The sequence below is a fragment of the Lissotriton helveticus genome, chromosome 1_1 (genome assembly GCF_964261635.1).
Source record: "Lissotriton helveticus chromosome 1_1, aLisHel1.1, whole genome shotgun sequence".
In the NCBI taxonomy this organism is placed as follows: Eukaryota; Metazoa; Chordata; class Amphibia; order Caudata; family Salamandridae; genus Lissotriton; species Lissotriton helveticus.
This window is the reverse complement of record NC_136057.1, coordinates 1780360944-1780385831: the sequence shown is the minus strand read 5'-3', so window position 1 is coordinate 1780385831 and position 24888 is coordinate 1780360944. Positions and strand designations below refer to the sequence as shown.

At 48.5% G+C, this 24888-nt stretch overlaps 1 protein-coding gene across 4 annotated transcripts in view; it reads right to left on the bottom strand.

Moving 5' to 3' along the window:
- The window catches only part of IFT56 (intraflagellar transport 56), a 357694-nt gene that overhangs the window by 161393 nt on the left and 171413 nt on the right, over positions 1-24888 (bottom strand). For all 4 annotated transcript variants that reach the window (XR_013594114.1, XM_078640297.1, XM_078640309.1 and 1 more), the window contains exon 8: positions 19594-19668. Coding sequence is in view for 3 of the 4 variants with exons in the window: in XM_078640297.1 (XP_078496423.1) it covers positions 19594-19668 (75 nt within the window). In the remaining variant the exon portion in view is untranslated. The remainder of the gene's footprint in view (positions 1-19593; positions 19669-24888) is intronic.

Sequence of the window (24888 nt, the reverse complement as noted above, 5' to 3'; positions counted from 1 at the left end):
GTGCCCAACAGGGGCCCCTGATACCTCACGTCATGTGGATGCACACAGGGGGGCACAACACAATGTTGTGTCCCCTGTTTGCATGCACACCAGTTCATGCACGGCATGAACTTTTCAGTCCATGTCGTGCAGGAACCTTGTGTGGCTTTCCCATTGCGGCGCCTTTTTCAAAGGCACTGCCGCCTTTGAAAGAGGTAGCGCAGCGGGAACTGCCATGTCACCTGCCCACTTTGAAGTTGTAAACTGGCGTGCGGGTGGCAGCAAACCTTGGCGGTACGGGGGCGCAGCGGGGGTGTGCTGACCGCCCCCGCAATGCCAAAAGTCGCAATCGGGCCTATGTGTCCTTGATTTTCTATCCATGGCTCCAGAACCTCTTCATCGCCATAGTCAATGATACCAGTGCGTGCTCAGCCTGCACCACCAAGGTACCCAGACCCTTCAATTTATTTCCCATTGTCCTCATCACTGTCTCAACCTTATTGGAGTTTGATTTCAGATTAGCTTTAAGCACATTAACGGATCTGAGCAGAATCTGCTTCCCCATGGTTTGCATGATCTCACTTCAATTTTGTTTCCTAGGCACCTAGTGTGAGAAGTTGGCCTGATATATGATGTTCACTAGTTCTAGTGATCACCTTGTATCAGTCCAAACAACCCTTATGGTGATTGGTTGTTAGTCAACCTTATAGACCAGCTATCCTAATGGTAGCATGGACAAAGCAGTCTTAGGCTAAACTCTTTTGGCATGTGAAGCCAGCTGTTTTACCACATATAATTTAATTTAATTTAATTTAATTGCGGGTTTCTAAAGCGCTAGAATCAACTCCCGAAGGAGTATCTCTGCGCTGTAGACCGCTGGGGAACCCGTCCTGGCTTTCCCTGTGAGATGGTCCCTACTGGGTATCTCCAAGGTGAAACCAGGCATCCCCGGCGTATGTGGGGGGCCGTTGTGGAGATGAGGCAAGCTAATGCCCAGAGTTGCCGAGTGTGATCCCTGGTTAGAGTAGGCACCGAGGCGAGAATTATCGAGTCGGCTGACCCTGGTCCACGACCCTGCCGCGTCGGGAATTGAACCCTGGTCCCGGGCTGTCCTCTGCTTCTGGGTCTGCTGCCTCTAACCCCTTGAATATCAGATGAAAGGACACCACACAGGTTGTTATGAAAATAAACAATATATTTATTAATAACAAACACCTCTGAACTCTTTATGAGATCAGAGGGCTAAGCACATGACAATCTCTTAGGAAAAATACGATAAGTTGCACAAAATTACAATGGTGCCCTAGGGGCACGACAAACCATATACTAAGTAAATGGTATAAGTAGAACGATAGAAGGAATGGAGCTGTCCAGAGGCTGTAGGTTCGCTGGGACTACATTATCCTAACCTCAGGAAAGTAATAGGAGGCCCACGGGACGCGTGTGCAGAGTGTGAACTCAAACGCGAGATGCGTAACAACGTCTATGGACAGTACAGTTCAAGAACAAGAAAAAGGTGAGTATGGACAATCCTGACTGGTTAGGACTAAAACGACTGTGAATCTGGACACTAGGAGAGTCAAGCTACCTTTGAGCACCGAAATGCTCTTGTTTTTTGTTTTTTTTGTAAACCTTTATTTGTACAAAAAGGAAATACAAATCTGGGCCTACAACCAGACCGGCCGGCCACGATACAATAGAGCAATCCAAAAAATACAGAAGAAAAATATACAGATACAATCAGGATAATATGCAGTCAATACAGTTCGAAAAAGGAAGGGGGGGGGGAGAATCTGGACGGCCCACAAACAGGAAGAAGGAAGGTTAATTTTTATAATATTACAATAAGGAGTATAACAGGCTCGGATACAGTATAAATGAATCCAGGTTCCCAGAGCAAACTATTGGCCATAAGAAAACTAAAGGGGCAGCAATGCGGAAAATTATCACTACAGTCTACATCAGTACGAATTAGATGCGGTTAATTCAAATCAACATACAAGTAGACTCATCGTGTGCACCTCTACCACCCAATAGCACAGCAGAGATAGGACGATGGAACCGGAACACTAACATCACTAAAGCCAACCCGTCATACTAACCCTAGGGAGAGAGAGAAAGAGAAGGGGAGGGGAAAGAAAAGGGGGAAAAAGAAAAATACAGACTGAAAGAGAAGAGCGCCGCGCCGAGACAAGCATCCCGTAGTAAGGACACAGAAAGAGCAGGAGTATTAGCAACAAGGAAGGGATGGGAGTCGGCACTGAAACGCAGCATAGCCAGAAAAGGAGGGAAGCAGCAATCCAGACCCCATCCCTATAATACCACGGGAGGCAGGGACAGCCGCGGCTCTCCTATAAAGGGATACAAAAGGGCCATAGAACAAAGGAAAATAAACCGGGAAAGAAAACCCATCCCACCCATCCCACCCAGCACCCCTGCAGAAGGCTACGGCCTACCCCCCCAGCAGCGTGCCTGTCGCCCTATTCCCGAACCCGAAATGTAGGAAACACGAAAGAGAAAAAGAATAAGGAGACAAAAAGAAGAATAAGAAGACAAAAAAGATGTGAGGGAGGAGTGAAGAAGTAAAAACAAAATGGTCGGCCTCAGCCCTCCGCCCAACCAGTCAATCGTAATACGTGTAGACGAAAGCGATACAACTCGAGCATCGTAAAACGTACAAGGGGGTCACCCACCGCACTATGCACACGGGAAAGCTCGCCATGGATACGTATACCAGCAATCCACCGGAAGCAATGTATCTCACCCCAGGCCTTCCTTAGCTACATGCAACTCCCACCATACGACAGCGAGAAGCGAACAATTCGGTGCAAGGCAATCACACGAACAAAAAATAGTCAGATGAAGACGTAGGCCAGGGAGGGCAATCCATAAGCAAAAGATCAAAAGTCCGGGTATACAGTGCAAGTGTCCCAACAATGTTAACAGGGGCAGGAAAAGACAGGAGTTCAGTCTCGCCGCCCGGGAAAGCGGGGGCTCCCCTGCAGAGCAGTAACACGACCTCATCAAGGCAAATAGATGTAGCAAGCCATCATGTTTCTCGGACACTCGAGTAGGATCCGACCCCAGAACGACATCCGGGCCCCCAAACTCCAAACAGTGAGGCGCAGGAGGTTCAGAAGCCAATCGTTCGCATACCTGTCGACGGCCAGTGGCAGTAGTTCTCAGCGCGGCCGAGGGGGATGAGGCAGAAGCATCACCGAGACGGGAGGGGACCGTGAGAGACCGGCCCTCTAAGATGGCGGCGGACCGCACCGATACCCCAGAGGCAATGGGGGTCAAGGCCGCATGCAAGGACCGCAGTGCTTCCAGAACGTCGCCGATTGTAGGCTCGCGCACACATGTCCAGGCCCCCGTGCAGTCCAGTAGTCCAGGTCCGCCGTCCGGAGGATATCCACGGTCTATCTCGATGGCCGCCATTTTGTGGATCCAGGCTCGTCACCACCCCCGACTCCCGGATTAGGGCCTCAGATGCGGACCTCCACAGAAACCAAGGGGGTCCCGCTATGGCAGCCTTGGTGCAGAAAGGAGAGCCGCCAAAGTCGGGTTGCAGCCTGCAATACCTTTGGCGTGGTCGAAGAGCAGATCCCGGGCGCGAGGCTCCAGGATGGACGGTCGGAGCCGCGGCAGGGGGGCCCCCTTCACACGAGCAGCCCTCGGTGCACCGTGCCCCACACCAGCTCCACGGCCGCCAAGGCAAGTCCGGATCAGGACCACCGGAATGTTCGCACAACGGTCTCCCGCCAGCGGCTCACGCTCTCGGCCAGGGCCGACGTGTACAACAATGCCAGGCTGGGTCCAATAGGCGAGGCCCCGGCTTCATCACCGCGGAGGCCCTGGTTCCTCAGGGGGCACAACTTCGGAGTCGCGGCCCGTAGGAGCCTCCAGGTCAGACGGTGAGTAAGAGCAACACGTTGCGTTTCAATCTCTGCTCGAGTGCATCGTCCCGGGGCAGGATATATGGCAGGATTTGCGAGTCAGGCCGGAAGGCTGACGGAGCCGAGCTACAGAGCGACCATTACGATCGCGAGCTTGGCTCCTCCCTCGAAATGCTCTTGTTACCTCACCCACGGGCTGCAGGTGCATAGGTGCGAAGTCGTGTCGGGTTTCTGAGTTGAAGTCTATGGAGCCTGGAAGAAAAGATGCTGCAGGCGACCAGGAGGAAGATGTCCGGTGCGATCCACGGGTGGATGGAGGAAGAAGAGGACCTGAAAACAGAGGAGACAGTGTTCAAAGTCACTAGCCAGTGACCGGTGTGGAAGCAGGAGGGAACCAGATGCTGTCGTTGCGATCAGGTGAAGAGTGGACGCTTGTCTCTGCAGCCACGTGGACCAGGAGGTGTCTTCGATGACCAGGATGGAGGCACGAGCTGTCCCACGCAGGCTCTCGCTGTCGGCGGTGACGGATCCGGATTTGGAGTCAACAGGCCTTGGCAAAGGCAACCCACGCGGTGAGTGGAAACGGCGTCTGGAGTGGACCAGGAGGGTCCGGGGTGCTCCTCTTTTGGAAGGGAGCAAGGGCGAGTCTGGAGCAACCAGACCATTTAAAAGTGTCCCCCGCTGCTTCTAACAACTCATTCTTAAGATGTTTATATATTTCACTCGGGAGTGCATCTGAACCCGCAGCTTTTTTGTTCTTTGATTTCGTGATCTGAGCAGCTATCTCCTCCAACATAAAAGGGGCATCTAAGATGTTTTTACTTTCTTCTGAGAGTACTGGTAGTTGTTTACTTCTAAGGAATGTCTGTATCAAACTAAACTGGGGGGCCAGATCTTCTCTATACAGCTCTGAGAACATGGATAGAAGGCAGGTCTGTATGTCCTCGATCTTATTAGAGACTTCCCCGCTATCGTTGATGTTAAGTTCCTTAATATCATTTCTGACTCGGTCAGACTTGGCTGTCCAGGCCAGTAGAGCACCCGCCTTCTCCCCATACTCAAAGTTCTGCATCCCTCTCGCGACCCACTGAGCCCTGCATTTGGCCTCCAATTTCCCTCTATATTCTGATCTTGCCTCTTCAAGCTTGCCCGAGATCCGAATGAGTTGCTCTTGATCTCCATTACTAACTTCATCCCTTTCTCTCTCCAAGCCACTTATCTTCCCCTCGATGTTCTTTAATTCCTCCGCTTCAGACTTGTTCTTATAACAAATAATTCCGTGGAGTTTCCCCCTGAGCCAGGCCTTATAGGCGTCCCATACTACATCAGGTGTTGTGGAGCCTGAGTTCAATGCAAAGTACTCCAAAGAAGGGGCCTGCACCGCGGCAAACACGTCGGGGTCTAATAACTTCGCCCTGCTATGCGTCCACCTAGATGCTTGCCGTTGTGTCTCCTTAATCTGATATACCACTTGTAAAGGCGCGTGATCGGACAAGTGACTCGGGAGGACTAGGATGGCCCCTAGATTGCCTATAGTTCCTCTATCCATAAATATATAGTCGATCCTGGAAGAATGACAGTACTTCTTGCTATGAAACGTAAAGCCCTTCTGGTCTCCCTTTATCTCCCTCCACAAATCAACTAAATCCATATCGTGCATCATATTGACTAATGCCCGACGCACCTTCACAGCTCCTTTATAGTGACTTAAATTGGATCTATCCTTAAGCGGATCCATCAACACATTAAAATCTCCTCCTATCACGTGTGGTGGAGGTTCCAACATCAACACAGATTGTAGTTTGTGAATATATGACGGATCATCCGTGTTTGGGCCATAAAAAGAGGCACAGACTGTGGGTCTGATTAGCAGGCCCACAGCCAGGGAAAGTCGTAAACCAGTGAAGCAAAAAGCAAAAATCTGGGGTGACCATAGGATTGCAGACCCCACTCTCCTACATAACCCCCCCCCAAACTTAGGGACATTAAACTAACCTTGACCAGGTGAGTCTTCCTGTTCTAAGTGGAAATACCTGGAGAGACCATCTGCATTGCCATGGTCAGTCCCTGGTCTGTGCTCCACTGTAAAGTCCATCCCCTGTAGGGAAATGGACCACCTAAGAAGTTTGGGGTTTTCACCCTTCATTTGATTTAGCCATAAGAGGGGCTTATGGTCGGTCTGAATCTTGAAGTGAGTTCCAAACAAGTATGGCCTCAACTTCTTCAGGGCCCAAACCACAGCAAAGGCCTCCCTCTCAATAGCTGACCAACGTTTCTCTCTAGGGGTCAGCCTTCTACTTATAAAAGCAATGGGCTGCTCATGATCATCAATATTCAGTTGAGATAGAACAGCTCCCACACCCAACTCAGATGCATCTGTTTGGACAATGAAGGTTTTGGAGTAGTCAGGACTCTTGAGAATAGGTGCAGTACACGTCAAACCACAGCAATTTCACGGGTGTTTCGACGGGACGGAGGTCTGGTGGATGGGAGCCGGTTGCTTCTAATACAAGCGGCCTACTGGAATACAGTGCCCACCTCCTCTTTCTGGGAACCTACAGGATTTGCTTGTCCTTGGTTTCCTTGATACTTAGTACAGAACATATATATGATGTTCATACATACAAATTCTAGTGAAGATGTTGTCTCCTAAAACTTAGGATTCTAACCTGACCAAGTCCCGACCTAACAAATAGATATATAGTACAATCTGGTTTGTTCCATACCGAATGAGAAAAGTACACATCATTTTTTCTATGCATCAATCCATACATATTGGAGGACTGAACCTGTGAATACGTGGCAAAGACATTTGAATCTCGCCACATCCTCACTCCTGATGGGACAGTTCACATTTACCAAAGCCCTGAAGAAGTCCCAGCTTGGGACGAAACGCGTCGGCTGTACATTGTTGTTGTGAATACACTGAAAATAAAGATTATCTGAAGACTAACAACATCCTGTCATTTGCAGAACGTTCTTATTCATGCTTATTAATAGCATTGTAATTTTGCTCAATATTTTGTTGTGGTGCACCTTTGCAGTGGTTTGACTTGTTTAGAATTCCGGTTGGAATCAGCACAGTAACGATGGGTGCTAGTCAGTGTGCACACACTCCCCTCTAGTTATCTTGGGGCTAATTATTAATTGGGGGCAATAAATAGGTAGGTGCTGACATTAGGAAGGGTCCGTCGTTGAACGTTAGGTGCAGTACACATGGCCTGCTTCAGGTCATCAAATGCCTTCTGACAGCTAACTGTCCACTGAATTTTCTTTGGAATTTTCTTGCTTGTCAAGTCATTGAGTGGTGTCACAATGGACCCATAATTTTTGACAAACTTCCTATAGTAACCAGACAGGCCCAAGAAAGCTCTGACCTGTGTCTGGGTGGTTGGAGGAGCCCAGTCCTTTATGGCCTGTATCTTGCTCTCCAATGGTTGAACCTGGCCTCCACCTACAAGGTGGCCCAGGTACACAACCTGACTCTGCCCTATCTGGCACTTGGTGGCCTTGATAGTGAGGCCTGCCTTCTGCAGGGCCTCCAAAACCTTCCTCAGGTGGATCAGGTGATCCTCCCAGGTGGAGCTAAAGACAGCAATATCATCTAGATATGCTGCACAAAAGTCATCCAACCCAGTGAGAACTTGGTTCACCAACCTTTGAAAAGTGGCAGGTGCATTTTTCAAACCAAAGGGCATCACCACAAATTGGTAATGACCTCCTGGGGTAGAAAATGCCGTTTTGGCCTTGGCATCCTCAGCTAACCTGATCTGCCAATAACCAGCTGTTAGGTCAAATGTACTCAAGAAAGTTGCAGAAGCCAACTTGTCTATGAGTTCATCTGCCCTAGGTATTGGATGGGCATCTGTCTTACTGACAGCATTGAGACCCCTGTAGTCTACACAAAACCTCATCTCTCTCATACCATCCTGGGTGTGAGGTTTTGGCACTAGAACTACAGGACTAGCCCAAGGGCTCTCTGATGGTTCAATAACTCCCAATTCCAACATCTTTTGAACTTCTTTCTTTATGCAGTCCCTGACGTGGTCAGGTTGCCTGTAGATTTTACTCTTGACAGGCAGACTGTCACCAGTGTCCACCTCATGGGTGCACCAGTTTGTCTGACTGGGTGTCAGTGAGAACATTTGTCTAAAGGATTGAAGAACTTGTTTACAATCCTCTTGTTGATGCTCAGAGAGGCTGTCAGAAAAGACTACACCATCAACTGACCCATCATCAGGGTTCTGAGTGAGCAGGTCTGGGAGAGGGTCACTCTCTTCCTCCTGCCCCTCATCTGTGGCCATGAGCAAGCCCATGTCCTCCCTGTCGACAAATGCCGTAAGCCTGTTTACATGAAGCACCCTGTGGGGGCTCCTGGGAGTTCCAAGGTCCACCAGGTAGGTGACCTCTCCCTTTTGCTCAATGATGGTATGGGGTCCAGACCATTTGTCTTGGAGAGCTGCTGGGGCCACTGGCTCCAACACCCAAACCTTCTGTCCTGCATGATAAACAGTTAGGACAGCCTTTCGGTCATGCCAAGCTTTTTCAAGTTCTTTGCTGGCCTCAAGGTTTTTGGATGCCTTCTCCATGTACTCTGCCATCCTGGAGCGGAGACCAAGTACATAGTCCACTATGTCAAGTTTAGGCTTTTTGAGAGGTAACTCCCATCCTTCCTTCACAAGACATAGGGGTCCTCTTACAGGATGTCCAAACAGAAGCTCAAAAGGACTGTAGCCAACCTCCTTCTGTGGGACCTCTCTGTAAGCAAACAGGAGGCAGGGTAAAAGGATGTCCCATCTTCACCTAAGCTTTTCAGGTAACCCTTTTATCATCCCTTTGAGGGTCTTGTTGAATCTTTCAACAAGCCCACTGCACTGTGGGTGATAGGGTGTGGTAAATTTGTAATTTACACCACACTCCTTCCACATTGCAGTCAAGTATCCTGACATGAAGTTTGCACCCCTGTCAGAGACAACCTCCTTAGGAAACCCCACTCTGGAGAAAACTCCAAGTAGGGCCCTGGCCACAACAGGAGCTGTAGTGGTCCTAAGGGGAATAGCTTCTGGATACCTGGTGGCATGATCCACTATCACCAGTATAAATCTGTGCCCAGATGCTGTTGGGGGGTCCATTGGTCCAACAATGTATATCCCCACTCTCTCAAAGGGCACCCCCACCACAGGTAGTGGTATTAGGGGGGGCCTTTGTTGTGCCACCTGATTTGCCACTGGCTTGACAGGTGACACATGAGCGACAAAACTCTTTGGTGTCTTCAGACATATGAGGCCAGTGAAAGTGTGGGGCAAGCCTGTCCCAAGTCTTGTTCTGGCCTAAGTGACCTGCAAGGGGAATCTCATGGGCTAAGGTGAGAAGGAAACCTCTAAGAGACAAGGGGATGACCAGCCTCCTGGTAGCACCAGGTTTGGGGTCTCTTCGCTTAGAGTATAAGAGTCCATCATCCCAATATACCTTGTGGGCACCTGTAGCATTCCCTGCAGCCTCAGTAGCAGCTTGCTGCCTGAGGGTTTCAAGGGAGGAACAGTCTAATTGTGCCTGCCTCACGTCTGCCCTGGAAGGTCCCCCTGTCCCAAGAAACTCAACCTGTTCAGGTTCAAGCTCTTCTAGGACAGTTCCTTCTGGGGTCTCTGGGTCAGCTTCCGGAGAGGGCTGATCCTCAACCTGAGGCAGGGGGGAAGGCTCAGCCTTACCCCTACTGCTCTTCCTCTTGGTGAGTGTCTAGTCCATTCTTCCAGGATCCAGCACTTGTTCAGCTGGGCATTTCTTGGCCTGTGACCTAGTCACAGCAAGATCATGTGATGAGAGACCTAGCATTTCTACATGAGTCCTGTACTCCACATCTGACCACAGTGAGGATTCCAAATCATTGCCCAAGAGACAATCTACTGGGAGGTCAGAAATAACTACAACCCTTTTGAGGCCAGTTACCCCTCCCCAGGAGAAATTAACAACTGCCATACTGTGATTGGTAGTGACATTGCTAGCATTGGTCACTAGGTAGTCTGAACCTAGCATGATTTGGTCAGGGTCCACAAATGTTGGTGTCACCATAGTGACACTGGCACATGTGTCCCTGTAGGCCTGAGACATTTTTCCATTGATTAAAGGCGTTTGCCTGTATTTGCCCTGAGTACTAGGACTTATTGTAGGGGTCATATCCATGTCCCTAGTACAAACAAGAACTGCCTGAGTAGGTATTCTGACTAAGTCAGAACCCACCTCAGTTCCCAAGGTTAACCCAACTATAGCCTTGGGAGGTACCCTACCACTACTAACTGTACTAGGGGGTGCAGGTGTCTTAGGGACAGTAGTGGTAGGAGTTTGGCCTTTCTTGGTGCACTCACTAAACCAGTGAGTCTTACTTTTACAGTATTGGCACCATGGTTTCTTAGGACCATCATTCTTCTTCTTTTGGGAATTTTGGGACCCACCCTCCTTAGGTTGTTGGGGCCCTGTTGAAGACTTCTGGTCATTTTGCTTATTCTCATTATTACCCTTCTGGTCTGCTTTCTTTTGGCCACCACCTTGGTTCTGGTTCTGCTGCTTAACCCTGGTTCTGACCCATCTGTCTGCCTTCTTGCCCAATTCTTGGGGAGAGGTCAGATCTGAGTCAATCAGGTGCTGATGCAACAACTGGTTCTGACAATTATTTAAGATTTGCTCTCTCATAATTAGATTATACAATCCTGTGTAATCAGTAACTTTACTTCCCAGTAACCAGCCCTCCAAAGCCTTAATGGCACAATCAACAAAGTGAGTCCAATCCTGAGCCTGAGTTTTCTGGGTATCCCTGAACATTAACCTCTACTGTTCAGTGGTTAAACCAAACCCATCAATCAGTGCAGTCTTCAGGACTTGGTAATCATTAGCATCCTCATCTCTAACTGTGAGGAGCTTATCTCTACCTTTGCCTTCAAAGGAGAGCCACAATATAGCTGCCCACTGACTCTGGGGTACCTGCTGTACTTTGCAGGCCCTCTCCAGAGCAGTTATCCACTTGTGGATATCATCTCCTGTCTTATAGGAGGGCACTATTTTACTCCGGTTTCTAGTATCAAAACCCCTGTCTTTATCCCTAGGGATATTGCTGCCACCAGGGGGGACTACCCCACTCAACTGTTGCTCCCTAGCAAAGGCAAGCTTCTCTTTGGCAAGGGCAAGTTCTTCCCTTTGGATCCTCAGATTATCCTCCTTCATTTTGGCCTCATGCTCTCTTCTCTGAGGGGATGTCATCCTCCTCTGAGCAGATGCATGAGAGGCACGAGAGTGCACAGATCTACTGGAGTCCCTAGAATGAGATCTATCTCTTCTAACCCCAAAGTTAGGCCTGCTAGTGGATGGCACTGGGGGTCGCCCAGTTCCTTCCCTATGTAGGTCTAAGTTGGCCCTTGTAAGTCTGCTGACTAAAGGTTGCCCATTGTCTGCCTCATCCTCAGATAAGCCTTCCTCTTGCCTCCCATTGACATTCTCTGTCTCTGGTAGGTTAGAGTCTGGATCCTCTGGATCACCTTCTAAGGGGGGCATGCTCCTATCTGGATCAGAGGGGCCTATGTTAGAAGCCCTTCTAGCATCATATGTCTCTAAGAGACCTAACAGAAAAGGAGTGGCAGGGTTAGAACCCTGTTTCAATTTCCTGGAGGTACACAATTGTCTCATCTCCTGGAAACTGAGTGCTGCATATCTGGAAAGGACCTGTGGAGGGTCACTAACCACTAGGGGAGTCTCTGAAGTCTCTCCATGGGTAGACAAGCTTTCTAGTGAGGTGTAAGTGATGCACCTACCTACACTATGGGTTTTCCTACTGATCCCTTGCTAAGAGTTGTAGTCAGGGTGTGCTAGGCCCTTTCTACTACAACAGCTGGTTCAGTAGAACTCAGAGTATTTCTAAGCTTGTTATATGTACCTATGGTACCTTATGTGATCTTTCAAATGATATTTCAAGATTATATTTGGTAAAAACAACAGCAAGCTCAAATCCCAACCGCTGCACACAAATATGATGTTCACTAGTTCTAGTGATCACCCTGTATCAGTCCAAACAACCCTTATGGTGATTGGTTGTAAGTCAACCTTATAGACCAGCTATCCTAATGGTAGCATGGACAAAGCAGTCTTAGGCTAAACTCTTTTGGCATGTGAAGCCAGCTGTTTTACCACATATAACCCCTTGAATATCAGATGAAAGGACACCACACAGGTTGGTATGAAAATAAACAATATATTTATTAATAACAAACACCTCTGAACTCTTTATGAGATCAGAGGGCTAAGCACATGACAATCTCTTAGGAAAAATACAATAAGTTGCACAAAATTACAATGGTGCCCTAGGGGCACGACAAACCATATAATAAGTAAATGGTATAAGTAGAACGATAGAAGGAATGGAGCTGTCCAGAGGCTGTAGGTCCGCTGGGACTACACTATCCTAACCTCAGGTAAGTAATAGGATGCCCACGGGACGCATGTGCAGAGTGTGAACTCACACGCGAGATGCGTAACAACGTCTATGGACAGTACAGTTCAAGAAAAAGGGGAGTACGGACAATCCTGACTGGTTAGGACTAAAACGACTGTGAATCTGGGCACTAGGAGAGTCAAGCTACCTTTGAGCACTGAAATGCTCTTGTTACCTCACCCACGGGCTGCGGTTGCATAGGTGCGAAGTCGTGTCGGGTTTCTGCGTTGAAGTCTATGGAGCCTGGAAGAAAAGATGCTGCAGGCGACCAGGAGGAAGATGTCCGGTGCGATCCACGGGTGGATCGAGGAAGAAGAGGACCTGAAAGCAGAGTGGACAGTGTTCAAAGTCACTAGCCAGTGACCGGTGTGGAACCAGGAGGGAACCAGATGCTGTTGTTGCGATCAGGTGAAGAGTGGACGCTTGTCTCTGCAGCCACGTGGACCAGGAGGTGTCTTCGACGACCAGGATGGAGGCACGAGCTGTCCCACGCAGGCTCTCGCTGTCGGCGGTGTCGGATCCGGATTTGGAGTCAATAGGCCTTGACAAAGGCAACCCACGCGGTGAGTGGAAACGGTGTCTGGAGTGGACCAGGAGGGTCCGGGGTGCTCCTCTTTTGGAAGGGAGCAAGGGCCAGTCTGGAGCAACCAGACCAGCAGTGTAGTTTTCAAAGTTCGTCGTCTAGGAGGTCACTAGCCAGTCGGCAAGTGACCAGACAACGCGTCGAGCAGCAAACAGGCAGAAGGGCCCCACGCAGATCTGGTGGAAGCTGGAGGGCTGATCTTCGGTGCAGGAGCTGCTCGGGGCTGGGGCTTCTCAATCCCCAAAGCAGTTGGTCGAGTTTACCTCGGGAGTCGTGCTAGAAGCGAAGTGCAGTTTCTTCCAAGATGGCCGGTCCCACGTGTCTCGTCGCACCCACGGATCTCAGCTGTGCTGCAGATGTGAGTTGAGGTTGGAGAGGTCTGGGAATCCGGGTCTTGTCGAGCTCTGAAGTCTGGATCCTCGAGGAAAGACGACAAAGTGAAGCCGCTGGACGCTTGATGGTGCCTGCAGTTGCAGGGTGGACACTCCTTGCCCACAAGGGAGATTCTTCAGTCTTCTGTGGAGCAGAACGTTGAAGTCCAGAGTTTCTTCTTGTAAAGTTGTTCAGGATAATCTAATTTGGAATGGGACCAGCTCCTACCTTTATTCTCCTAAAGGGGGCTACACTACTGACTAGGTCCCTCCCCTGGGTGGGACCAGGAAGGGGGGTGGCTACACCCCCTATCCTTTGTCCGGTTTCGCGCCAGAGCTGGGGCAGGGATGCCCCAGCAACTGGTTTGAAGCGGTGTATGCACAGGACACCTTGTGTGCCCCAGGCATGTCTCATTCCTTTCAGGCCTGTCCTACCCAATACATAAAATCCTGTCTGGGGTGGTGCTAGCACCTCCCAAGGCAGGAAACCCTTTGTCCAAGCCTCTCTCGCTGGAAGGACTCCCAGCAGCAGGAGGTCAGACTTGTGTCTGTGGTGGCAGCATCCATTTTGTGATGCCAAGGCTCGAGTTAACTTTAACCGGGGTTCTCAGTTACATACATGTCGTGTCCCTCTAGAAGGGTGGAATGCTACCCCCGTCGCCAGAATTGGCGAGGGGGTAGTATTCCAATTCGTATGACACCTTACTCGACATGTTTTGATAATGCTATACCAAAGTTAGCATTTAACCGCGAGGATTAAAATGCACTTAAGAGTATATGGTGTAGCGTTATCATGGAACAGCTATTAGGACTTGGTTCCGCAAGCTGCAGACGGACTCAGCTCATGCCAGAGCACCATCTCACATAATTCCAAGCACTCTGCCTTTAGGATGGATAAGGCCTGCCATAGGAGTGACTGATAGGAATATATGTGTCCATTTTAGGGTTAGATATAGGCATACTATATCTATAGCAAAGGGTGATTACACCATCTTGCCCCAGCTGTCTTGCAGCCAGTTGTGTCAGTTTTGGATGGCCAGCCAGGGGTGGCATAATACATGCTGCAGCCCCTGGTAGGCCCTGGGTACACCTATGCCCTGGGTACGTAAGGTACACTGTACAGGGACTGATAAGGTGGCCCAGTACCAATTGGTAAATGCACCTAAAGTACATGGATGTCAATTTAGAGAGAGAACAGCTAGACTGTGGGTCTGATTAGCAGGCCCACAGCCAGGGAAAGTCGTAAACCAGTGAAGCAAAAAGCAAAAAATCTGGGGTGACCATAGGATTGCAGACCCTACTCTCCTACACCTAGGTACAGATATTGGTGCAAAAAAGTCACCCTTTCTGTTTTTTCTGCCCACCATTGCTTCCAAAATGGTGTGGCCAAAAAGCAGGAACCTCACAATGTATAGGCCACAAAAATAACAGCCCCTAAAATGAACACAGTGTGTAGTCAAGAAGCACAGCGGCATCTCACTCGAGATCTCAGGGCACTAACCCCGGCGCCTGCACTGCCAACAATTCTCCCGACTCACTAAGGCAAAAACAGGGTCAAGCCATTCCCGCTAGAGCCCCACCTCCTCTGGTATATCCCTCCACTAGCTCAGTATATCCCGCCACAGAATCACCATTTAAGGGTGTCCTTTTTCTCCTTCGATGCTCCAGCCAGCCACAATAACCCATGTGAGAAGATGGCCTGGTATATGATGTCCACTAATGTAAGTGGGCACATTGCACCAGTCCAGACAAACCTTATGGTGATTTAAGAGGTCTTAGACAACCTTAGAAAGCTCTCTAAGTGGTAGCTTTGGAAAGCAGCCTTCAGGCCTAGTCCAGAAGGAAAGTAAAGCAGCTTGTTTTACCAGAATGCAATCTTATAGTATAGATTAAGTGAAAAGAACCACATCAAGTATTTATAAAAACATGCATTTATTATATAATACTCTCTAGTACGGTCCAATATCTCCAACACGGAGATAAACGCAATGCACACAATACTTTAGCAAAGAAACACAGTAAATAGCACAAAATGCACAGTGGACCCTGGGGGTGAGGGGGATCACCTCTAAAAAAAATAGAGAGGGGTCCAACACTCCAAAGGGACAGGACACCGCAAAGACGATTAAGTCTAAAAAAAAAACTCCATTTGGGATATTCACTTAGCATACCAAACATGCATACACACCACCCATTCCGCTAAAACAACAACGGGTCCGTTTATCAGTTGCCAGAATGTCAAATCTTAATACAGTTTTTAGAAAAACATACGTTTCATTTTATTAAGTTGATTAAAAAAAAGCATATAAGTAAACAGCTTTTCACATTAAAAATAATACGACATTGTTATGCACATTAAAAACAATGACAATTTAAAATAATAAAAATGTTTTTCATCAATATCAATAAATCCAAATTCATAAGGACATGACCACAGTAATATAGATTGGTGGATTCAACACATCATCTTAACTTGTGTCACACAAGAGAACATATATTAATAGGCCAAGAAAAAGCAGGGAAGGGGGATCAACCAACATACTAAGAAAGTGGTAAAAGAACCACGACTCTGATCAAGACAGGGTCGAGAGGATGTAGAAGTGCTGGGACCCCAAGGAACGGCCCAAGGTGAGTAGATAGGGACCTCACGGAGAGCGTGTGTAGTGTGAAAACACGACCGCGTGCTCCGTACAACTCTATGTGCAAGTCGCGGTTGGATTTTTAAAGGTTAAGGATCCTTACCAGTGGACCCTGAAGAAATCCAGTGGAAGACAGAAGGTTGGAGAGCCACCCTACCCGTGGATAACCTAGTACCCACGTTACCTATACCAGAGAAGCCGGGAGCATACATATGAAGTGGTGTCTGAAACCGCAGTCGAACCCAATGGAGGACTTCAGGAAAGTGCCGCTGTGGAAGAAGGAAGAAGGGTTGCAGGATAGATGACGAGGATCTTGACTCTGCGGCTGTGAGGACCAGGCGATGCTTCAGAGGACCAGGAGCCATGCACAAGCTGTCCCACAAAGGATGTCGAGTGCGGGGGGGAGGGGGGGGGGCTTGGGGGTCGGTGTCCGGCAGGAACACCAACGAGAATTGGCAAATGCAACCAACGCAGGAATCATAGAAGGAGCAACGTCGGGATGAGCAAGGTCCAGGGGACTCACCAACAGCAGGGGAGTCAGGGCAGGTCCCAAGCAATCAGGGCAGACCAAAAGAAACAAGTGTGACCCTCAAGTAGACCCATATACCGGAGGCACTGGAGTCGCGAGAGGACCTTAAGCTGCTCACCCAAAGATGCAGGCCACGATGCACATAATGTGGTGTGGCTGAAATTTCTATTCACTGGAGGTGCTCGATGTGGGGGCTACTTGGAGCCCGAAGATCTTCTTGAAAGGAAGCTAACAAGCCTTTACAACTGCAAGTTGGACACAGTGCACAGGGGGTTCGGTTATTGGAACCTCAGCAAGGGATAATGGCCTCAAACTTGGTGAGAGGGCAGGGCAGGCCTCGGGAGCTGTGGAACACCACCACCTGCATTGTAGAGCCCACGGAGTCCAGCATAGCTCACAATCTGCAGAACGGTCGACTTAGTTGGGGTAACTGCCAATGCAGGGGAGTGACTCTTTCACTCCAAGGGAGATTACTTAAAGTTTCTTTGATGCTTCACAGGCCTTGGAAGGTTCCTGTATGAATTAACAGATGCTGCAGCAGACTGGATGGGAGATGAAGTCAGGCCCAAACGAAGTCCAGAGTGCTCAGACGGTAGAAGTAGAAGTGGCGCCTGATTGGAATCTTATCCCACGACGTATCTATGGACCTAAACCCCGGTAAGCCCTAAAGTACCCTAAGGAAAGGGTTGGGAAGATTTAGGGGACCCTCCCGTTTCGTGCCAGAGTAGGAGCAAATGGCTCCCAAAGTGGGTTTGAACTGGACTATGCACAGGGACACCAATTGTGCCCCTCATGCAGACTTTCTGGCCCTGGCAAGTGCACCCACCCAATCCCAATACACTAAATCCTATCTGGGAGGTGGTCACACCTCCCTGTGACAGGATGCATATTGTTCCACCTTCCTTTGCTCGAGCTTGGCTCAGCAGCAGGAGGGCAGAAATGGGTCTCTGGTCGGCAGCAACCATTTTGTGCTTTCCGGGTCTAGAAGGTTGGCACCGGGAACAAGGAGAGCCTAACGGAGGGCTCTTCCTGTGCTTGGAATAATACTTCTCACACCATTTACGGTGTGGGAGGTATGATTTCAACATGTTTGATACCAAACATGATAGGATTCGTTGCAGCTGTTTTCGAGATGGTCATTGCGTAATTGCAGCGCCCCTCTCTATAGTATATGGCTGCTTCACTGAAAACCCGGGAGAATGGACTCTGTAGGCTGCAGGGGTGTCCTGCTCATGCAGGGGCACCCTTTCACTTAGACCCAAGCACCCTGTCTTCAGGATTGCAAAGGCCTGCTATAGGGGTGATTTATAGGTTTTAAGTGCAGTGACCCTTAGATATAGGAAACCTATATCTTAAGTAAGTGGTGCAAGCACCAACCTACACAAGCTGCAATGGCAGGCCTGTAGTTCCCTTTTGCATGGTTTCCCATGGGTGGCATAATGCATGCTTCAGCCCATGGGAGACTCGGGGGTACCTATGCCCTGGGTAGCTTAGTACCATATACTAGGGTCTGATACGGGTAACCCAGTATCCAATCTGGGATTGTACCTAGGTACTAACACAAACATTTAGGGAGAAAGCACATAGACAGGGTCCTGATTAGCAGGATCCCAGTCAGACAAGTCAAATACAGCATCACATCAAGCAAAAAGTGGGGGTAACCATAGCAGCAGATCCTACTTTCCTACAACTCATCAAACATAGGTCTCCTGTGCACTCAATGTCCTCTGATTTCTTCTGGCAACTCACCCTCACCCCAGGCCACCGGTTCTTAACTGGTGGCCCGGGGACCCTGGGGTCTGCAATGCCTACTTAGCAGGTCTGTGAATGCTTAGAAAATAAAATAACATTAACAAATGAATACAGTGTATATAAATAAAGGGAAACAATAAGATTGAACATTTTAAAACATTCTGCAAATGTATAGAGATTTGAAATTGGCAGCAGAAAATGAAGTTGCTATCCTCAGCTTAATTCGTGGGAGCAGTAGAAGCGTATCAACCAGAATATAGTATGGATGATAGGTGGCCCAATTGAATTTTCAAACAGCTCCAACCTTCCCATTAAAGTTACAATTGAGATTTATTATATTTGTCTACAAATTAAATAAAATATTTAATAATTTGTGTATTTGTTTGATGAATGCTAGCTTCTGTAATTTTGTGTATTGTTTTGCGGCTCAAATCATTAAAATTGCTTCGATCTAGGTCACTGGACTCCAATAATGACTCAGTGGGTGTTGCCAGATTCTAATATTGATTCAGTGGGGGTCCAAAGCTTCCACTGATGATTAAGTGGGGATTCACACAAGTCAAAAGGTTATGAACCAATGCTGTAATCTAACGGCCAAGCATGCCAAAGTCAGCTTGATCCAATAATTTGGACTGCAAACACAACTGCTGTGCCTACGGGGAGTGAAAAAACTGCACAAGATTCATCCTGACAAGCATCACCCTTCAATCCAACTGGCCCGAAAAATTACACTCTACTCGAGGCTTCAGAACACACAGGAAGCCCTGATGTAGGCTAACCAAAGAAACAGGGTTTTTCCAGACATTCAACGTGACGATGTCCATCTTGGCATCACCTCACAAAGAAGATATTATTTTGATGTGGGTTTTCATAACTTTAACTGCCTGTACTTGCAAAAACACAGACTGCTTGAACAGTCTAAACCCTAAAAATAAGGGAGCAGTAGAAACTGTTCCTGTAAACTGTCACAGGCATCAGGTATGTTCAATATGCCACATAAAATACAAGGCAGTGCAAATTTAAAGATCTCATTTCAAAACAGATCTCAGTTGCTTTGAGGACTGTAACCCAGGTCAAGCTTTTCAGTGACATCTCAATCTGTACCAGTAGAACCCACCTATGCTTCCAGCACTAAGACCCATACAGCCCCTTTAGCATATCATGACTCTATTAATGCCATAGTGGATCATTTGACTTCACGCCATATTAAACACTGATCAAAACCACAGCCATGAGTCGTAGAAGAAAACAGGAAAATCCATTTAAGAGACGGAACACATAGCCATTAAAATACAGACCTAATAAATTGTTCCAGCGATAATGCAATGGCTCTTTTGGTGGCAAACAGACTACTTCTCCACAGCTTACCAAGTTGTGCCGGATCAGCTCCTTAGCAAACTCGAAGGAAGACGAAGAGTTGTCCATCAAACTCTTCAGCTCAGCCTAAAAAAGTTAAGAGAAACAAGGGCAGAGATCTGTAAGAGATATCAGAGGCTTGAGGAGTTTTACATTATCAAGCCTGGGACCCTGCTTCCTCCACTAGCGTCTCAAACTGCCCAGAACAGGGATAAATGGCAAGCAAAGAGGGCTAGTACTTACTATGGAGAGTACCATCTGTGCATAAAGTTCTTACAACAATAGTAGATAGCAAAAATCTGCAAATGAGGTTTCCCTGTGCTCTCAAGATTTTACATTGCTTAGTCATACTGTGGACACATCCCTTTGCTACATCATTGCCCATTTACCTGATTTTTCTGATTCTCAGCCGTACCAACAGTTCTATGTACTCCATCATATTCTCATGTGCATTTTTATCACATACATTTTACCTGTATTGCCTGTATGTCTGAATGTAAAACTTTTTTCTACTCCAAAATTAAAAAATTATTTGAACACAAAAAAAAGTCTTCCTTTTTAGGTCTCGGCTAGCGTAGGCTGCGCTTGCGCAGTCTCGCTTGCAAGATCTTATGTCTCTAGTAGTGGGGCTTGAACCCGCCCCTCTTCTCCATTGGCTGGCCTCCTAAACGGCGGGCAGCCATTGGAGAAGAGGTCTCTCTGACGTTGTGTTTTCACTGTAAGCTCCACACTTTTCGGATTGAGGGGCGTGTTTTTTTCGTTTCTTTCTCTCCTCTCCTCCAGCCAATGGAGAAGAGGGGAGAAAGAAAAACACGCCCCCCAGTCTGTAAAGGACGGGGCTTACAGAGCACGGCGAGCGCTTGTTAGCGTTGAAGGGTGTTTGTAGCGTGCTCCAAATGATCTATTTATATAGAGCCTTGTTTCTATTAAAGAATAAATACATTTATGACGTATTCCCAATATTGACCAGAACATTAATTTAAACTTTTTTTCAAACTAAATATTATTTACATATTTATACTTAGCATTTCATACAAATCTCAAATTTGCTTTAAAGAATAAATGAGTAATTGATGACCTGTTAAGTCATGCTCTTTTGTTGTGAGGGGGCGTTCATCCGTTCGGACCAGTAGGCACCCATTACAACATGGCCGTTATATGTGCGCAGGCCTCTCCTCGTTCAGTATTCGCCATTGTAGGAGGCTGAGTGACAGGCCAAAGTGCAACTGTGCTACCAGCCGGGCTCATGGCGTATGTTGGTGCGCGCTGCCGTGACGCGAATAGAGCGGGACTCTGGAAGCCTGGAGTGTGTCTGAGGCCAGTGAAGGGGCGTCGTTGAAGACCGAGGCCGGCGGCCAGTACTGGTGGGGAGGACGAGGTAGGCTGAGAGATTTAACATTTAAATACAAGGCCTCGGACAAATGCTGATAAAGACGTAAGTTAAATCAAGTCTTTTCAGCTTTTATTCAGTTGTAGATTCGGTTTCCTATTACTGTTTTTTGTTGTAGTTTACGTATGATTGGATTTGTTCTACAATGTCTTGTGCCTTGAAGCTGAACTCATTCCTGGCATTTGCGCATTACATGTAGAACTAAAAGCCATAACAAATACAAGGAACCTCTCCCAAGCAGAGGAAGTATCTTAAATATACGGCACTGCTCAATAGTAGACAGAGGAAACTGAATACATCTGAACTCAAGTGCCAAGAAAAGGGCCCGAAGAATGCCCGGCGCCAATTGCAAGCACTGGAGGGAATAAGGTGTCTGGCTGCTGCAGTGACTCACAGACGAGGCAGGCAGGTTCCTGGCAGAGAGCTCCAATCCGGATCCAGGAGAATTCCAGGCTCGTCTCTCATCCCTTGTATGATGATGCTTTAAAGTTGGCAGCTGCTTCTTTCTGACTACATCCGCCCTTTACGAAGGGCTTTTGAGTAGAGGAGTGGAAGAGACAAAGTTTACATTTCTAGATGCACAGGCCCATCTGGGATGAGTTATGAGCCTTCCTTTTAATCACTGAGAAACCCTAAACCCTTCCTACCTTCCGGGGGGAGTTCGTCCCTGACGCGAATAGAGCGGGACTCTGGAAGCCTGGAGTGTGTCTGAGAGGCCAGGGAAGGGGCGCGGTTCAAGACCGAGGCCGGTGCCAGTACCGGTGGGGAGGACGAGGTAGGCTGAGAGAGGTGTTGAGTATAGGGGGCAGGCGGTATTGGTTAATACCCCCTCTGCCTTTAGATGGTTCACACGCGCTTGTCATGGGAGCTTAGGCCCACATGCATCAACAATGCCATTTGCGATTCCTTATTAGAGAAAAATAAGGATTCGCTAATAAGGAATAGCAAAAGGCTATGCATGAAGAAATCGCTTAAAAAATTGCAATTTCTTAATATTTCTTAATTGCAACTCGCAAATTGCGAGTCTCAATTCAGGAATACCTCCCCATGCTTATAGGAATGAATGGGAAGACATTCTCAATTTGCATATCGCAAGTAGCGAATCGCAAATTGAGAATGCAATTTCAAGGGTGCAGGGGTGTCCAAAGGACACCCGTTGCACCCCTGAAATTGATCTGTGCACATATGTTGCGCACACACATGCCCTGAGGGCATGTGTGTGCGAGCAACATGAAACTTTGAAAAATGCACAAAAGTGCACTTTTCAAAGTTTATGCAAATTACCATGAAGTTGAACTTAATGGTAATTTGCTACTCCTATTAGCGAAATCGCAAATTATTTGACTGTGATGCATTGCATTTAAGGAATCTCAATTTGGGATTCCTTAAATGCAATCGCAATTTAAGGAATCTCAATTTAGAGATTTCTTAAATTGCGATTTTTGCATTTGAGATGATGCATCCCAAATGCAAAAATACCGGTCGCAAAGGGGCAGATTCTGAGAATCTGCCCGTTTGCGACCGGTTTTTAGCTTGATGCATGTGGCTGTTAGCACAGAGCATAACAGTGGTTACAGATCTCAATATAGAGTAAGGGGAATAGAGGTTGACGGCGTAGAGCCCTATCTATCGCAACGCTAATGTATCATCTACTAACCCTTCAAAGTAAGACCAAGATATAATCTCCAAGACCTATGAAGAGCAGGTAACCCATCCTGATCTGTCCGACTTCTTGGAGCTGAGAATGTACCTTAGCAACGACTCGCCATATGAGCGGTAATCGGTACATACCATGCCTGCTAATCCATTCCTCATAGAGAGGTGATGTGCCCGTCAGTTTGGGGCTCATGTAACCTATAGGGCTTCCCGTTTGGGGGCTGGTGGCAACTCGTTGCTTCGTTCACTTCGGCCGGTTGTTTGTTGTACATCTTAGTAAGATTGTGAACTAGCAGCCGGTGAAAGTGAGATTTCCGAGTAATTGAGACAGAGTATAAACCGTAAAAAAACATAGTGTTACTAGTAATGTGGGGATTTTAGGCTGTTAGGAGGGTGTTCTGGAATTGCCAATGGGAGAGTTGGCGGTAGGCTGAAAAGTAGACAACATTGTAGTTCCAGTTTATTGACCTGCCAAAGTTGGAGCAGGCGGGGAATCTGTGCTCATCCTTGGTGAGCACCCCTGAGAGCCGAGAGGAAATCCTGCTGGGGAGGCCGCAGAACAAGCTAAGATGGCGGCTGCTGCCCTCACGGCTGCATCGGTCCGTTAGCCGAGAGGAGACCTCGGCGCGGAGACACCACCGCTTCCAGCGCCTGACGGGACCTGCCACCTGATGTTCCACCGCAGCGGTAGGGGGGAGCGGCCCGCCATGATGATCGGCAAGCTGTGAGGCACTGCGGCGACCCCCCCATCCCCTGGGAGGCTGTGGAGGCGGGACGGATCGGGCGAGTGGAGAGCCCTCCAGAAAGGGACATGCGGGGAGGGAACAGCGGCCCTTGAAGGTGCCCCATTTGCGGAAAAGCATGCAGCATGTTGTCTCCCCGAGCCCCCAGGATTCGGGACCCCTCATGCCCCCCAGGGGAGAGTGCTGAGGAGCTGCAGCCGGAGTCACAGCCCGTGATGAAGACCACACGGCCCCGGGGGTCAATGGGGTGCTCCGTCCCGCGCCGGCCGTCCAGTGCCAGCCAAGCCAGGGCGGGCACCGCCAGCACCAACGTGGCGCACAGCTGGCCCAGGCACCAGCAGAGGAGGAGCAGCAGCAGCAGAGGGAGGCCGGCTGGTATTTTTCACTTTTCTTGCCTTTGTTCCCTGGTTGTGCTCGCTTTTCTTGCCTCTGTTCCCTGGTTGTGCTCGCTTTTCTTGCCTCTGTTCCCTGGTTGTGCTTGCTTTTCTTGCCTCTGTTCCCTGGTTGTGCTCGCTTTTCTTGCATCTGTTCCCTGCTTGTGATCGTTTTCTTGCCTCTGTTCCCTGCTTGTGCTCGAATTTCTTGCCTCTGTTCCCTGCTTGTGCTCGCTTTTCTTGCCTCTGTTCCCTCCTTGTGCTGGCTTTTTCTTGCCTCTGTTCCCTGCTTGTGATCGTTTTTTCTTGCCTCTGTTACCTGCTTGTGATCGTTTTTTCTTGCCTCTGTTACCTGCTTGTGATCGTTTTTTCTTGCCTCTGTTCCCTGGGGCGTTACTGGGCAGAGATGGGCATGTGGCTGACCTAGACTGAGGGAAGCAACGGGTGAGCTCTGGGAGTTGTTGGGCTCCTCGAATAACCCATTTGTAAATAAGGAGACTCCCCGGGGTGAGGGTGTGTGTGTGTCTCTGTGGCTTTGTGTGTGTGTGTGGCTCTGTGTGTGTGGCTCTCTGTGTGTGTGGCTCTCTGTGTGTGTGGCTCTCTGTGTGTGTGGCTCTCTGTGTGTGTGGCTCTCTGTGTGTGTGGCTCTGTGTGTGTGTGGCTCTCTGTGTGTGTGGCTCTGTGTGTGTGTGTGGCTCTCTGTGTGTGTGGCTCTCTGTGTGTGTGGCTCTCTGTGTGTGTGTGTGTGGGGCTCTCTGTGTGTGTGTGTGTGGCTCTGTGTGTGTGTGTGTGTGTGTGTGGCTCTCTGTGTGTGGCTCTGTGTGTGTGTGTGTCTGTGTGTTGGGCTCTGTGTGTGCGTGTGTGGCTCTGTGTGTGTGTGTGTGTGTGTGTGTGTGGCTCTGTGTGTGTGTGTGGCTCTGTCTGTGTGGCTCTGTCTGTGTGTGTTGTAGTGTAGCTCCTATTTTCCCAATAGGCTCTGCGCATTGGAATAGTACCCACAGCAGTAAAGGCCTAGGCCAGACGTTAACTAGGTCTACTACTGTCGATACTAGACTTAATTTTTGGGTTTGCCAGCTAAGCTCAGAGTTCGCTAGAAACTTTCTCGAATGTTCAAGGAAGGAATTAACTCCCCTGATTAGACAAG